Source organism: Scomber japonicus, chromosome 11, assembly GCF_027409825.1.
Source record: "Scomber japonicus isolate fScoJap1 chromosome 11, fScoJap1.pri, whole genome shotgun sequence".
Classification (NCBI taxonomy): Eukaryota; Metazoa; Chordata; class Actinopteri; order Scombriformes; family Scombridae; genus Scomber; species Scomber japonicus.
Genome location: NC_070588.1, coordinates 15,598,699 through 15,616,096, shown reverse-complemented (window position 1 = coordinate 15,616,096; position 17,398 = coordinate 15,598,699). Strand labels below are relative to the sequence as shown.

General features: G+C 37.3%; 1 protein-coding gene across 1 annotated transcript; it reads right to left on the bottom strand.

Annotated features, from left to right (window-relative positions):
• Positions 1 to 9,757: 9,757 nt before the first annotated feature.
• Positions 9,758 to 11,887, bottom strand: evx2 (even-skipped homeobox 2). The gene is made up of 3 exons (XM_053328987.1): positions 11,494 to 11,887; positions 10,866 to 11,098; positions 9,758 to 10,372 (listed from the first exon to the last, which is right to left on the bottom strand). Exons 1-3 carry the CDS (start codon positions 11,885 to 11,887, stop codon positions 9,758 to 9,760), a joined length of 1,242 nt encoding a protein of 413 aa, XP_053184962.1.
• Positions 11,888 to 17,398: the final 5,511 nt, after the last annotated feature.

Below are 17,398 nucleotides of genomic sequence, written 5' to 3'. Positions count from 1 at the left end.
GTAACAAGAACACAAATAGTTTAAATACAAATGTATACATGCTCAAGTAGAACAAGACACAATACATGAGACATCATGAGATACCTGATAAGTATGAAGTTAGTTTTAAATCAATCCATTTAACAGTCCTTTGAGAGACAGTAATGGTACTGGCTGCAGTTGAGCTCCAAAACAACTGAAATAAAATCTAAAAGACTTTATTTTTCTTCACACTTTCTATTAACTGTGTTGCAATGAAATTTTGATGTGACACACTAGGTCCTAACACATTTCTAGGACCTAGTATGTTTGGTCTGTATGTAAATACAGTAAATGCTGTGGGGATTATCCTGCTGTGGTCAAATGGCAATTGGCCTTGTTTGTGAATACTGCAAAATTGAAACATTTTAGTTAATACAGGTCTAAAACGTGTTCTAAAGATTTGTTTTGGTTAACATACTCTCAGAGATGGACAGGTGACATAAAGAATAGTGGGATAACATGCAACAAAGGTCCCTGTCTGGAATCAAAGGAGAGACATTGAAAACATAACATTCAGACAGCATCCTGCTACACAACTCTAGAGCCACAGATCCTGAACAATCCACATGATCTTCCCTGCTGAAGTCTCCTTACCTAACTTGCACATTAGCTTGTTGAATGAGCCACAAAACAAAAATTCACTAGGAAAAGTACACTGGTAATGTCAGTCAGTAGGCAAGGCACACTAAACAACATGTAAATGCACCTGCAAATATCACATCAGTCCGGTTCGATGCTGGTGTGTTGCTTTCTCTTCAATACCACTGACAATAAAACACTGTCTGCTTTAAAGCTATAGCATCGGTTTGTTTATCTGTCATTCTCCTGCCAGGCCTCAGCCTACAGCTGCTGTCAAACAGACATTGACAATAAACAAGCATTTTACTTATCTAAAAGATTTTTTCCCCTTTTAATAAAAAAATAAATAAAAATATCCCCAGTACAAAAAGATGACTATATGGATTTCAGTTGGACTGTAATGAAAACTGCAGCATCTTTCAACATTACAGTATAGCATCTCCTGACCTGTTGATGTGAATTTGGTTCCCTCCAAAAATGTTTGCTTATGGTTGCCTTGAATCAAACATTCCCAAATGGAAGATGGCTGACAAAATGAAGCTTGGCTCCATTTGATCTCAACAATGGCCAGTAATGTCATCCCCCGTTTTGTCCCCTTCCTGTGAGGATATAAAATGCTTGATCCTTCTCCTAATATTGCATTTCACCCCATGTTTGTATTAATATTTGTGTTTGTACAAATAGGAAGACTTGCTGCAGTTCTTGTCAGCTGAGAAAGTCGGTCATGAACAAAGCAAAAAAAAGAAATACAAGAAACACAAAAAAGCACTTGAGCCAGTAACCTCAAGCAGGCATGTTGACTTTTCTGTTGTTAGTGATAGATAGATTGCTAGATTCCATATCAAAAATGTTGTCTTACCTTGTTACTGTTGTATTATGTGGCTCAGGCAAAAGCACAAGGGTAGGATCTCATGACTATTTACACTTCCTGGTTCTACCATGTTTGAGGAATATGGGGGGATCATGTGTCTTTTTTTTTTACCAAGAGTGATTTCCTGAAGCTGGCGGTTGCATAGATGTTTGTCTCTGTAACTGCTTGGTAATTTGTGAACAAAAACATGTAAAATGTAATATCTATTCTTCTCAGTTGTCTGTTTATATGTAATTTTGTAGTGAGCTCCCACAGTGGCTGTTTGGTCTAGTCCCAATAAGTTACTGGGAGGGTATATAACGAGTGGTAATGGAGGTGCTAGGGTTTGCTACACAAGCTGTTACATTGTATTTTCTCATGAGAAATAAAGTAATCCTTACCAACACAGGTGAATGTTTTAGGTGAGCTGTTAGGATTTGTGAATGCTACAGTGTGATTAGACTTTCAAACCAAGAAAAGCCATAAGCCTTCTTATTTTAACTAGAGACAGATGAAAAACTAATTATTTATCATGAAGAAAAGGAGGAGTACTTGTTTAAAAAAATTAACAGTTCAAACAAAAATGTTTGGTATATAGCAGCTGTTTTACTAACATTGTTGAAGTAGGCCGAGATCCAACAGTAGCTGCAGCTACTTGCTGTTACAACATTGTAAGTACAAACTTTGTCATGTGGCTAATTATTTCAGGCTGTGGTAGTTTGCCTGTATCAAGTTTGTGGGAGAACAGCAGTTGAGTAAAGTAAATGTTTTTTTTTATTTATTCTGTATAAAGACACTGCAGCTTGGAAGCATTTACTAATGCTAATGCTAAACTTGCTAGCATTAGCTATCAAAGCTATTCTGTTTGCCACTGTAGATTGAGTTCGGTGCTGACACACTAGTATTTTATGGGTAATGGTGGTCTTCTGTGTGTTGTTTTTATGTGGTGGCTGAAAATATATCATGCTCATGGACAGAAGTGCATAATTTTGGCTGCAAAGCTAACTAATGAAGGCTATTTAGTTTCCCACACAGTGTGGTGGTCATACACTAGAGAAACAAGCTCTAGGATACATGTTTGTGTGATTACATCTGTGAAGATAGATAAATACAGGCATAAGATATATTGTTCATATATACTGAAATTAATATCAATCTTCATGTTGTGTTAATGTTCATATTATTGTTATGTTGTATTGTCCAAATATTTGTCCAAATTGTATTTTAATGCTTTGCTCTCAAAGCAATGCTCATTGAATTTACTCCTGTATGGGTCCCCATGAAGACCATGACTGCAGCTGTGATTGTGACTATGACCATGGCTATGGCTGTACTTACAGGCATTGTGATTAAGGCTATGGCTACTCTTCTAGCTACGTGTGTGGCTATGAGTGGCACTGTTGTGATTACCGAAGCTGTGGCACAAACTATCTGTGAACTCCTGTTGGTATATTAGCAACAAATCTTATTTATTCAAATTCTGGTGAGAGTGCCTGACTCTACAACACTGTCTTGGCTGTTACTCTCGCCAGCCAGTCATAACCATATCCTATAGCCACAGCAGTTGCCATAGTCATATCATAGCCATGGCCAAGAATAAGCACCGGCACTCTTGCAGCAGTCAAAGCAAGTGGCTGATGCTACTGTATGAACTTGACTTTCTTCTGTTGCTGGCTTTTTGCTGTCAATCCTTTTTTTAAATTTTGTTTTTGTGTTCACTTTTTCAGGAATCCATGCTTTCATCCGCCTAAACTGAGGAAAGGTTGTTATGGCAGCACTTATTTTTACTGATTCATGAAATGTTCCCCTGCTAAGGACCAGACATGCTCACTTGGAAAGTTCATCACTGGGGCTTACTGAAGACCAAGGAAGGACAATGTGCTGATGTGAAACCTAAAGCACCAACAATCTGAAATGGCAGCACAAGGTAAGTACACTAAAACAGAGTACTGGTCAGTACTGATTCCATTTAACTTTGCATATCAAGGAAGTTCATAAGTGGTCAGCAAAGGTCTCTCTTGAGCGTGGCTTAAATTTTTTGGCTTGCTTTTGTCCAAATTCAGAGGACCCAGATGGTGTATTCTTTGCAGGCTTTGATAGCCCACAATAGGCTGTGGTTTGATGTTAATTAATGTCTTCAAGTGGTCTTAACCCAATGAATTCAGGAAATATTGTTATTGTGACCACATGTGTACCAGGTGTTTGTTTTCAAGTGATCATTATTCACCTATTTGTAAATCCATCAAATATACAGGACCAATGAAGTAGTCAAAAGCAGTGATTCCTAGCGTGGCATAAAGTCCACTGTTTTTTGGATAGGTGGCGGTTATTTTGATATAAATGTGGTAAATTGTTGTCAAATAACAACTCGTATTGTGAACTATAGCATAATAGAACTTAACATACAGTACGTATATCTATACCAACATCTAAACAAACATGCATAAACATAAGGAACAAGACTTACAAAAACACATGCGTCTCCATTTTAGCATCCTGTATGAGCATCTGGATGGGAGAAGCGTGAAAAATGGGTTCAGGGTTGTTTGCTATGGTGATTGCACTGTGTGTGGTGGCTCTGTTGCAGAGATGTGAGAGGCTGAAGGTAGGAGGCCAATGATTTTGAAGGCAGTGCGTGCAATTTGAAAAAATTATGTATAAAATGGTATAAAAACAGAGGGAATGCTAAAGTAATATGGATTGAACTGTCATTTTGTACAGCAGCAACATCAAGTGGGAAGCAATATCAGAGTGCTCTGAGTTTGTGAAGTCATTTCTGAATATCAGTTTTGGTCAAAAGTAAGGTTTTAGTTGATTTTAAACTCGACCTGCAGGATGTCTGGTAGCCAGGATGCATACCATATAGCCTTTGTTGCATGTCATAACTCTCTCTCTATATCCATAATTTGAAGTCATCAACTGTTCAATAACAACACTTGTATATGCTTGTGTTTTCTGTCCTTTCTGTAGTGCTTTTTTCACTTTTTGTTGTCCATTTGTTTGTGTTTCTTTAAGTGTCTTTGACCTCTCTCAGCCACCATACTATCGTGTGTAATATTGTCACCTTCCTTAAAGGTCTAATGGAGAGTGTATCTTCGTTCTTATCTGGTTAAAAATGACCGGCTTGAACTTTAATGGAAAGAAGTGTTTGTAATTTTCCAATCTGAAAACTCACCATTAGAATCAACATTAATGGAAATTGTTTCAAGCTGACCACAGTTCTGTGATGGCGGGAATGACAAATGTATTACCTTTCAAATCTATGTTTTTGTGATAATTCTAACATTTGTGATAGACTATCACATTGAGTGAACTTTCTCTGGTATCCGTCCATCCAGTGTTGCATGAATTTCATATTTTCCATTTTCCGCTTTGATACTGAACATAAATGCAGATTGTTTTAAGCTGTTTTAACCTCTTAAAATATGCTCAACATTGGGAATGTAGAAGTAAATATATTAATAGCCAGAAATATCAGACAGTGTAGGATACTTTCTTAGTGTTATAGTCACCAAAATAATCATAATTATTAGTTATAGTCATTACTCTTCAATAATGCAAGGCTTCACTTGTACGTCTTTGGTGATTTAAGATGTGAAATAAATTAATATCTTGGGAAGCAGACTCATTAAAGTATTACACCAGAGATTGGTCCACAACCTATTGACTGTATCTTAAAAAACACAGAAGTGAAAATGATTTACCCCGGCAAATATCTTCTTAAAATCAAAGGATGCTGAAAGAAAAGGTGTTTTTACTTTTAATCCAGATGAATATGACAATCAAATGATAATGAACTAAAACCAAAATATCTGACTTATACTTTGACATTTGTAGTGACAGCCAAAAGTTGTATGTGTGGCACTTTCCAATGGGATTGGGTTCAGAATCAAAGAACTGCCATGTGTGAGCTGTTATAAATTAAAACCCGTCAGATGTTCCCACAGAGCCCTGCGTCTACACTAATTCTAATAAGAAAGAGGCAAGGTGCATCTCAATGAGACGAGGAATTACCCGGGGAGCCAAAATTTTAAGAACACACAGGAAGAGAATGAAAATCAATCACAGACATGAAGGTGATACATATGCATTGTACCTTACAACCATATTTTAATGTGATTCTTTTAAAAAGCAAATTAATCAAACATGCTGTATGTGCACGATTTCAGAAACTGTGTGTGGGATATTGATGACAACTTGATGATTTCAGTGTTTTTTGGTTTCTAGTATTTTCAAGTGTGAATATCCTTATAAGTGAGAGTTCGGACAGAAAGTACACCCACCTGATCCCCAGTCTTCACATAATTTGTTTTTATGATTTAACTTTTGATATTACATTGTTGCTAATGTGATTAGATGTAATCATAAAAACAAACATATACCAGTTCAAAGGTATTTCTCCATTAACTTCCCATTAATATGAAACAAACAAATTAAAAACTACTGTTAATGTTGTACATATGTCTACAGGCTGTGTTTTAGGAGCAGGACAGAAGAACAATTTTTTGTACCACCTTAACCGCATCCAGAGCGAAGGGCCACTGCAAGATTTAGTCTTTAAACCAATAAAAGCAATTTCCAAAGATAATTGAGAACACGTTTCAATGCATATGCATGAAAAAGGGATTTTCCATAGGACCGACTCCTATGCTCAAGTAATTGATTGAGGGGATGACCCGTTATATTAAATGTTATTTGAGAACCATCAAAACGCGCAAAATTGCAAATTGCCCAGCTTGTATCTGAATTAATACCTCATTCATCATCATTATGAGTTGATAAGTTAATTTAACCATTTCATTCTGTCTTAATGAGCTATAGTTGAATTAATGTCATGTAATATATGAAAGTAACATTTGAACAGAGGCAATGATTTGAGACAAACAGAGCAGAAACTACTTTAGAAGCATAATGGTGGCATAAATCTCATCAAGCTGCGGTTCATGTTGCTGCTTTTCTTTACATTTTGAGAAAAGTATCCAGCTATATTATATATATTTTTAAATGCATTGGCAGATGATGTTTGATGGAATCAGTTGATGTTTTGATGGAACAGCTGGTATGTCAGCTGTAAATCCTGCATTAGATTCAAATGTGAGGACAATATGTTTTAAAAAAGCAGGCTGGATTATAATGGAGTATAATATCACAGGCGTGGAATTAAGTCCATGCTTTCAAACCAACAACAGGAGCAAAATAACTACATGGACGTGTTGTATTTTATAGTCAGTTGGCTCAGTGAAGACCCTACTGAGCTGCCAGTCCTTCATCTGGCGTTGAGTGACTGCATTTGACCATAGGGGTCTGCGCTGTCTCCTGGTTCCACCTTAAATGCGTTTTGGCCCCGCTTGCTCCCTGTAGTTTAGGTTTTTTTTGTCCTCCCGCAGCAGCTGTCACCCTGCATTACTCGCAGTCAGCTAAATGAAACATTATTCTAAACATATGCATCGTAATCAGTCCGGTCACACTTACAAGAACACGCGTTAATAAGGCAATCAATCACTCTGGAACAAGCAAGTTGTTCTGTAACAGCTCATAAACAGTGTGTAATGAAGAATTGGAGGTTAGCATGACACGGCGCTGATCAGATAATCAATGTCAAAGATGCGATGAATGTCAGTAAATGCAGTTTTCATGTCGTTTCTATAAAATCCTCAATTTACAACAAGCAGTTCAATTACCCTGAAAATACAGTCAATTAAATAGGGGTGATTGGACAGTAGGGGCAGGATCATCGATCTTTGCATTTCTATCTCGCTGGTGGACATTTAATTTGGTTTTTCTATTAGCACCGAAATAAAGAAAATATAAAATATATTAAACAAGCCAAAGATTTATTTTCTTGTCAGAAACCATTCGGCTAAGGTGACAGACAGTCCTCTGCATTATGATGAATTCTTTTTTTCAGTCTTGCACATTGGATACAAAACTAATCGTGTTATTGTGGGCAGTGTTTTTCTGGCCTCTGTCTTTTCCTTTTTACACCTCCATCTATCTCAATGCCTTTGTTGTATGGGTTGCAACCCTCGCTTTAGTAAAGAGCAAGGAAACACGGTGATATATCACGCCCATATTTGCTGCCCTAATCCTATTTCTTTAATGGGGACGTTCAAAAAAGCAACTTATCTTAAAGTCTCTCGGGGCCATTCTGGTAGGCTATATTTTAACCAAGTGCAATTAACGACAGTATCAGCTTGTATCATTTAGAGGTAATGTAAAAATAATGGTAAATTATAGGTCCGGAATGACCCGTGATGGCAGGCCTCATATTCCCTATAGCTTTCTACACGTATTTTTAATTAATGTTACACAGTGTTTTCTTCACAGCACATAAATAAGCCAAGGATGTCTTTATTTTAGGGGTTTTCTTTTATATAAATATAGCTATAAATAGGTGTGTGTGTCGAGCTTTTTTAGCCTATGCTGTAACATATGATGCAAAATTCAAACTTTGAAGTCAAATTGTACTATTTTTTCAGCAGTGTCATTAATGTGAGGAGATAGAAATGTGTAAAGACTTTTTTTTATTTTATTTTCCAAGAACAAACACGATCAATAAATAACATGATTTACATTTCATATTGCACATTTTTTTCAAGTTAAAATATTTAAATTCATACAGTCATTGATATTTTAAACACAGAGATATAGAGTTATAACAGTGGCCCTATAGGGACAAAGGCCAATACTATTTTCATTTAATTTCAGTGCTTGGTTATCAGCCCTTTTAAAAGCCTCCTTTTGAGTGGACCGTAACGAAATAATAAATCCACCCTCTAAATTTTGCACGAAATACAGATCATGAATTTGGACTAATTGGTGAGTTTACAGGCCAATTTTCAATGGGCCTATTGTCGTGTGTACATCCAGTGTTTTAACATTAAAAAACATTCAGCAAGTCACACAAAAATAAATAATAAAAAAAAAAGTGTTTCCCAAAAAAAAAACATAACACAAATAAACAAAAAACAAACAAACAAACAAAAAAAAAGCCTACCATCCACATTTCATGAAGCATTTTTCCAGGGCGATCAGTAATTCAGTTTCCAACCATCAGTAGGACTATCCATGATATTTGCAAAATATTTTCACGATTTTACAATTCACATGTTTCATAATTAACATAGCTATTGGTGATGTCCCCAACAGGAACGAATAAAATAGCACATAGCCATTTTTACAGGCGCAGACAGATTGTTAAAACCAGGCTTAATTTGTCTGAATTTTCGCCTTGCTCAAGTCCCGTCTCTGTTAGTGCTGAGTGAGGAGGTCCTGGAGGGATTACATATGAAAATACTGGGTTTGATATAACGAAGTGCAGCAATGTAAATAAAAAAGGGGAGATCACTGCATGTATCGAGGTATTTCCCATCATAAGCAAACACATGTGAGGTGGTTTCTTTTGTAGGCTTGTGTGTAATATATTTAAACCCTCCATGTGTCAAATATTAGCCATATCCAGTGCATTCTGTGTACCAGGACTGTCGCTTTGTTTCAGCTCTTTTGTATGTCTAATGACTTCCCTCCGTGGGTTGTTAGCACTTGACAGCGGGTCTCAAAACGAGGAACTTTCTTACAGTCGTGTATTCAAAGGAGCTCCATCTAGGTACATGATTGGCAATTTTTGTCATGATCCTCTCATTATTAACATAAAAATTGACACGAAAAGACGCTGTGCAAAAATGATATGCACCTTCTAGCTGATTAGGCATATCCCCACAGAGCTGTGGCTGGGTGTTGGAGAAGCTATTGCTGCCAAAATCTCAGTCTATTAAGCCCAGTGAAGAAAGATGTGCTGCTGGAAGGGAAAGCAGGACCTTAGATAGAATAATTACACCAGGTTTGTATCTTAAAACCTAAGCAGTCAGGATAGCCAGGCTGGGTTTGTCGTGTTGAATATGGGACATTTGAGCCGCATAAATATGGAATCAAACTGTCTGTTCCATAGTTTAATTTGGGGACTATAGAAACACATACACAATAATTGAGGCATGGGGACAGAATGAAAACTATATTATTTTTTCTCTCCAAATATGTAAGTTAATTCAGTACAGCTCATAAAAACACAAGCCTTTAGAAAAGGCTTTTTTATGAGTTGCAACATTTTCGGTGCTCAGCTATTCATGTCGTTCAAAAATCTGACTTATTTATTTATTTTTTAATACAAATTAATCTTGGTGTGTGTTTGTGTGTGTCTTTACAATACTGTCTAATAAACAAATGCTTTACCCCGGTGTGATATTTAAAGTAGGCCTATCCCCTAAAGTAGAGCAACATATGAAACGGTGTTGTAGGCTGCAAGATGAGTTATCTGTTAAGCGATGTTTCTTCTCGTTGGTCTGGTGACGGGACTGAGGTCTTACTGAGAACAGCAGCAGAATACGGCAAAAATCCACTCTCGGATCTTTGCCCCGAAGCTGTGCAGGTAAAGTCAGCGCTGGTGCTCCTGGAGCCCAGCGCGCTGGCCGCCTGGCTGCTGTGGCAGCTGAGACATGAACAAGGCCCGGCGGCTGACGGGGCACTGACCGCCGCAGCCGCTGCAGCTGCAGCAGCCGCCGCCGATGCTGCTGCTGAACTATTGAGGCCTGCGGGTGACTGGTAGAGTCCCGGGTGCCTGAAGCTGCACAGGAGCTCTGGCCGTGAGTAGGGGTGGGAAAGTGCGCGGAAGGTGTCGAGGGGCCGGATGGAAGTGGCGAAAGGTGACGAGGCTGCACCGGTGGCGGCGGCGGCTGCTGCTGCTGCTGTGACACCGACGTGCGGGTAGTAATGTAGAGGCATGTGAGAGTGGAAAGGGTAAGGTAGACTTCCTGTAGCTGCTGCATGCGTCATCATGTAAGTGTAGAAGCTGGGGTCTGCTGGATGGGGCCAGGACATCGCCAAACGCTGCCTTTTATCCTTCATCCGCCTGTTCTGGAACCACACCTGTACACAAAGCCAGAACAAGGCCCATATTGAAGCTGCCATGTTGTTTCCCAGCTCTAAATTTAGACCTCTGAAGAATCTGATTCAGCGTCTGTCTACAGACACTGCTCTCATCTCTATATGTTGAATCATTAAAATATATATTTCATTTTATATATTGCACGAGTTAAAATATTACAATCAACCTCTAAAAACCTGAAAAGATATTTTTTGATGCTTTCAGTATTTTGTTTTTTAAGAAACAGCACACAGGCTATGAATTAATTGTAGCATACACATGACGGTTGTATTGATCAGCATCCAGCGAAAGGCCAAATAAAAAATAAATATTATTTTATGTGTAAATCATAAATATCACATTGCAGCATTTGATTAGCAGAAATAGCCTGTTTCATGGCCTATATTTAACACCAACACGTTTGCTTCCTTTGCACAAACACAAACACTCCATACGTGCACAGTGGACATGAGAATAATGAAGATTCATCTGTACCTTTATTGTAGTTTCGGGCAGATTTAGCGCTGCGGCTAATTCACATCTTCTCGGTCTGGAAACGTAATTTTCCCGGTAAAACTCTTTCTCCAATCTGCCGATCTGTTCCCGAGTGAAAGCTGTCCGATACCTCCTGACCTGGTCGCTGTTTGAATTGTTTGATCCTCCAGCTGAATTACCGTTCATACCCGGGATAGAGTTTGAGCTTGACCCGGAATTACTGTCTGAAAAACCTAAATAATAATACAAAAAATGAATAATAAAAAAAAGTTATTCATTTTGATAATACTGAAATAATATATCCGTGTGTCAGCCTACAGTATATTTAAGAGCCTATATATTAAATAAACAAAACAACTAATGCGTTCATTTAAAATGTGTTTAAAAAGGTAAATGCAACAGTTTTGTTAATAAATATATTGTATTAATATTACATTTATAATTTTAATAATATTAATAATAATATATTATGATTATAATAACAATAATAATAATGATAATAATAATATAGAGAAAGGTTAATAATAATAATAGATAATACAGGAAGAATATAGTCGCTATGATAACACCACCAGACTGTAGCTATAGTTGCACAAAATTAAACCAGTCCAAAAAAAGGAAATCTCACCTTTGTTGTTTTCCTTGTGTTGGCTCGGGGAGCGATGCGAAGGGCATCCCACCTCCACATCACTGTTAATATCTGATTCTTGTGAAACTTCGGAGTAAATGCTCATTTTCTTCCTGCTCTCTGACGACGAAATCTCCGCAGAAGAGCTGTTTTCGCTGTTGTGGTGCGTCCCAAAAAGACTGTCAATTTCAAATTTGCCTTTCGTCGGGATGTCCCCAAGATTTCCATGGAGAGAAGCCGAAGTGATTCTCGGGCTTAGCCGTCCGCTGTGCTGAGAGTTTTCCAGGGCCTCCAGCACTGAATTTCCCGGCGTGTCTGAAAGCCTTTTCCCTGCGACGGGACTGTGCAGACCTCTCTCCATCAATATCATCTCTTTTCTTATCCTCTCCATCATTAAGCCGCGCAAGACGAGGAGGGAAAAAAAACCCACAACACTTGTCCAGGGGGCTGGGCACACCAGTGAGTTGTACCAGAGCTAAATCCACATGCAACTCAGCAACTGTCTCTGAATATCTGTCTCTAAACCTTTTTATAAGCAAGACGCAAAAAATGAAAGAAATCTGAACGCAATCGACGAGCGACTGTTCAAAATGTGCCGTGCATCCTCCCCACGGCTGCAAAAAATGTCATTCATCAAAAAGTGGTAGCTGTTCGTTGTTAAAATGCTCGGCTGACGTTGCTCCAATGATCATTTATTGTAACAGGTTTATAAGCAAATAAATAGGAGAGGGCTGTCACTTGATGATGGAGGCGGCCTTCGGTCAGACGAATAATATCCAAGTGGAGAGGAAGAGAGGAGCGAGATGCTTGTCCCTGGGTTGATCTCTGAGTCTGTTTTAGATTGCTCTTGGGTTTGGCCTCTTGGGTGAAATTGGCAGTCTGATTAATAAAATGAGCGCTGCAACATTTCCCTCTTCATTTAGGAATATTATTATGCTTTGATTCTCTATTGTTTCCCTCGTCTCTGTTCGCCCTCCCCCTCTGTAATCCTTGTTCTTTTATTTATCCTCTTTTATTTCTTTTATATTTCCTGACCATTACTGCACCTTAATCTGAATTCTGATTAAGGTGCAAGTTTGTGATAAAAGGTGAGCAGTAGTGTTTTTCAGTTTGTGACACCATGTTGATTTCTTTTAGCAAGTTTTCCCCTTTTATTGTCTTGTTTTCTTTCCATCCAGTTTTCTATTCGTTCAAGACACATTTTGATGTGGTGATAATGGGTGCATTATTACACATTTACCGACAACAGCACATACTTATATATTAATTAAATCAGTCAGAAGAAGGCTACTTGCATGTTAAAGAACGCTTCTTTTAATCGTTACTGTTGGAAGTGAAAATATAATTTCTGTTTAACATTTTCTCTGACTTTATGAATGACTTTTGTGTTTCATTTAAACGAATTACACATATATATGATGGTTTACTTGAATATTTTATGTTTCAACAGCATCACCTGTATGAAAAGTTGACTACAAAGCAGTATTCTCCCAATTCCTGCGTGTTGAACCTCATCTTTTATAGTATTTATAGGAAAATAACTGGCACATGTCTGCATCATATTAACTCTACCGGAGACTCGATGTGTAAAGACATAACACCCATGCATGGACTCCTGGTTCCTCGATGTGAAATGACTGTCAGGGCACCATCAGATTATCTTCTTTGCGTTCTCTGGCGCCTCCTGCAGGTTTTAATATTAATTGCTGCCATTGATAACAGGCGTTGAATGAGTTGTTGTGTATCTGATGTGCTGACTGTGTTGAGCAACTCTGGGAAACTTTCCAGGCAATGTTAGTGTATATGGCTATAAAGATAAATAGATAACAGTGTATAGGAAATAGATAAAGGTAATACATGTTTTAAATAGCCTAAAGCCAGTTTAGAGGAGATGGGAGTGTCTATTTGAGGCCGAGTTTCAAAGAAAGAGCCTCATTCCTAACCTGACACTTTACATTGTAATACTTGAAATTTATATGACAGGATTCAAAACACGTAATAATCAATAAATCAGCCCCCTGTCCCAAATATATGATGACGGGGTACAACACTGAATACTGACACAAAGGACTCCAGAGTCAAGATACAAAACCTATTGAAGATTGAATAATTGCAGCCAATTCAACCCCTTCGATATTTTTAGTGTTTTATGTACACCAGTGATTGACTTTTTTTTCTGTAATAGTAATGTCTTGTCTTGCAAGACAGACCAATTATTTACATTTTCCTAAGTTGTAATACACCAATCACTTTCTTGGTGAACACAGTGTTTTGTTTTAATAATAACTTAAAAAGAAATCCTGCACTCAAGTAAAACACTGGTATGCATTCTTCTCTAAGAGCTCTGGGAATTTACATTTAATATAATTAGGTCATTTGCATACCTACATGTACTGGATTAATTGTGCAGCTGATGAATCTTTCTATGAAAAGACTTTTAAGCTATGAGATATTTTTACACTGCAGTTTTACTAGTTACTTCATTTTTGAGTAACGGACCAAATGTTACATTTCTTCCCAGCTCATCTTTTTGACTGTAGAACTAATAAATGAAACATTAAATATTTAATATTGCATGTGTCACAGTGAGAACAAGGTGTTTTTATGTCTATTTGTCACACCTCACTGTTCCCAGGAGGCATTTTCCTGTGGTAGTTGAAATTTGTTCCCATGTGTAATGAAATAAACATTTGGCATATTTACTTCAAACTGGATGGAAAGTTATGTAATAAATAACCAAAAGTCTATCATAATGATCAGCTGTGATAATCAACAGTTCAATCAAATACGAGAATGTTCAAAAAACATATCTAAAAACATGAGAATCATGATTTTGATTTACATGCTAGTGATATTGAACATAACAGGCAGGAGTCAAAAAGAGTAGAAACATTTCGTGTGTTCATGGCCTCTGTTAGCCAGCAAGCAAATTTTCTAATGCGGACCACTGACAAGATATTCTGAAAATGATGAAATGGCAGGGTTAGACATACAAACACAGGACAATAAGACACTGGGACAATAACAATGGAAACAAAACCAGAATGGTCAAGATGGGCTCGAACCAAGAATCAGCAAAATATTAATACAATAATATAATATTACATCCACTACTGAGTTTGTGTGGATATGCATAGTGACATAGTGAAACAAATGAGCATGCACTTAATAACCCCTTTTAGCACATATTAGACATGCAAGCATGGTAAGCAATAATGTAGATATGCTGTTGATGGAGAATAAGAACACATCAAAAAATATAAGTTACAATTAAATTAGAGTAAAAACAAGCTGTGTTGATAAGTCTTGATTATCTATCAGATAACTGGTTATGAGCATTTACCATCACATTAAAATTGAGCCGACCAAGCCCATAAGTAGGCCAGTCCTAGAAATCAGGACATAAAATGTCCTATAAAGATATAAATATTAAGTGCTGTATTGTTTCATGTGTGAAAATCAAAGAGGTGGAGCTGAGGTGGCAAAAGCATGCAGCACCATGGCCAATTATGATGTGCTGAGCACCTGTCAATCAAGCATATGTCCCTTAAAACATATTAATCTCAGTTGCCCAAAGGCCCTGCACAACCACACAAGTGTTAAGTTATTCGACATGTGCTCAGGTTAAAGGTGGGCAAGCTTTGATGTTAGGTTTGTTATTGAATTCCCTATCTACCTGTGGTAAAGAGGATTTTGTCCCACCATAACAGGTGCAACAAATCAGTCTGTACACATTCACACATTCATTAGTAGGGGTATAATCAGGCAACATAATTAAAATCACATGTGTGGCGCATATGATAGCTTTCAAAGTCACTAAGGAGCCTTTTTTTATAGGAGACATTTTGATTTGTCAAAGTAAAGATAAAAAGCATAGATGTTATGAATGGCATTAATGATATTTCTGTTCTATTCAAGTGTCCCAGAAAGCTCAATAATATGACCCTGAAACTGAAGCAGCTACAAGGAATTAATGCATTTCTTTTTACTATTTACACCTGGGCTTTCTTACTCTGACATGTCAAACTGTCTTCTATTAGAGGCAAATAAGATGATGTGGGATTACCTTGACTGCATAGTGAGAGTTGGGGGCTTTCCCCAGTCACCTCATTACAGTGTTGTTGTTTTTTTAACTCAGCATCTAGTGGCCATTAGTGGAACTGCAACTTAAAGCAAGTCAGTGGCTTCAACATTCAGTGGCTGCCACTTAGTGTGTACAAGGGTGGATTTAGGGCCACTTAGTTGTGAGGCCTTAACTTGTGGAAGGGTTTCCCTTGCGCTTAGGACCCCTACCAACCTGGCTCTCTAACATTTTTTGTAGTCAGTAAGTTTAAGGGCTGATATTTTTAGACCTAATTCACTGAACATGTAATGAGGTTGAAAAGGCACAGATGGATAGGACTGTTGAAATGCTGCACACTATCAGCTCTTTAGCATAGATATAAGTTGAACAAACAAAATCTGTGAACAAATTCAGAAATACCTTAACTCAAAGCCTTTATTTCAATTACTCTACAATATATTTACAATTAGAGATGATGACAAGAAAGAAAGCCATGTAGTTAAAGGGTTAATATTGTTATTGTGAGCTGGGATAAACACAGATCAAGATGGGAGGGAGCAGTGTTAAGACTGACTAAGTTCTCACTCTCCTGCTGAGCTCAAAGAACATACAATTTCAGGGCGGTAACCTTGTATGAAGCTGAAGCTTTAAATTTGGTATTTGCAGCCACATTAAATTTGTGCATTCACCAGACTGGGGTGATTTGACCCAGCTGAAAAGTTCTCAGTTCCAAGGAAGTAACCTTGAGGCAGATTGAGGAGAGACAAGTAAAGAGGAATCAAATAGTCACATTTCTGCATATTCTGTTTACAAAAAAAAAAAAAAAATTGGCAAGACTGATGCAATGTGTTTGAATGTGACAGCAACTGGTCTCATTCATATGTTAATCAACTAACTATTTTGAATTTGCTTGAGTTATGTGCAGAAATTCATCACAGTGGTAGGAGAAGACTGATAAAAGTATCTAAAGTATAGTTTCATCCTCCTCTAAACGACCAACAGAGTGCAGATATTTTGGCAAAACAATATGCAAGCATGCCTTTACAATTAACACATGTAGCAATGAGAAATAAAATAATATAATACCACAACAAACCCAGATGACAACACACCTGCAGCGAGAATGGAAAAACTGGAGGGATTTAAACTGTTTCAGCTGACCTTGATTACTGATAAAAAGATGACAACATATTTTTTTCTGTACACTCACTTTTCCTCAATAATTCAGTCGATTTCTGTGATGTATCTGTGATAGTATGTGTTAATAGGTGAGTTGGATGAATAAAGTAGGCTGGAAGAGTAGATTTCCTTACTTAATAGTATTTTTCAAGTATCCCATTAAGGGTTTATTAGACTTATGACTTTAAATATGCGTAGTGAAATGTAAGATGCCTATCTGTTTGTCATTTGGAGTGCACATCTTGTAACAGGTCTTACTGACTGAACTTCTGGTACTTTATTTACCAGTTTTCACACGTCCAAATCACACTGAATTAGATCCACATGACATTATAGCTCAGTCTTTACAGATTGACATTCAAAACAACACGTATAGTGAGACAGAATATGTTTGAAATCTGTTAATGATCATCTCCATGTTCTCAAGATGTTAAAAAAAATCCTCTGCTTGGAATTTTCTACAACTAAATGTTCAGTTATTTCATTAAAGAAATATTTAAATTACATCAACTCCTTCTTCCTCATAAAATAAAATTGAAAAAATCCAGAATGATATCAATCATTCTTTTAAAAAGGTTAAGTGCTGAACCGTAATTACTCCTATTTCACTACACTTGTGAGTACATGTCTTAAACTGTTTTAACAGATTTCTAGTGCATTTCG

Excerpts from the sequence above, each read along its gene's own strand:
- evx2 (XM_053328987.1), bottom strand. The coding sequence starts at position 11,887 with ATGATGGAGAGGATAAGAAAAGAGATGATATTGATGGAGAGAGGTCTG. Across the intron at positions 11,099-11,493 it reads ACACAAGGAAAACAACAAAG|GTTTTTCAGACAGTAATTCC; the intron begins GTGAGATTTCCT and ends ATTATTATTTAG. Across the intron at positions 10,373-10,865 it reads TGCCCGAAACTACAATAAAG|GTGTGGTTCCAGAACAGGCG; the intron begins GTACAGATGAAT and ends CTTTGTGTACAG.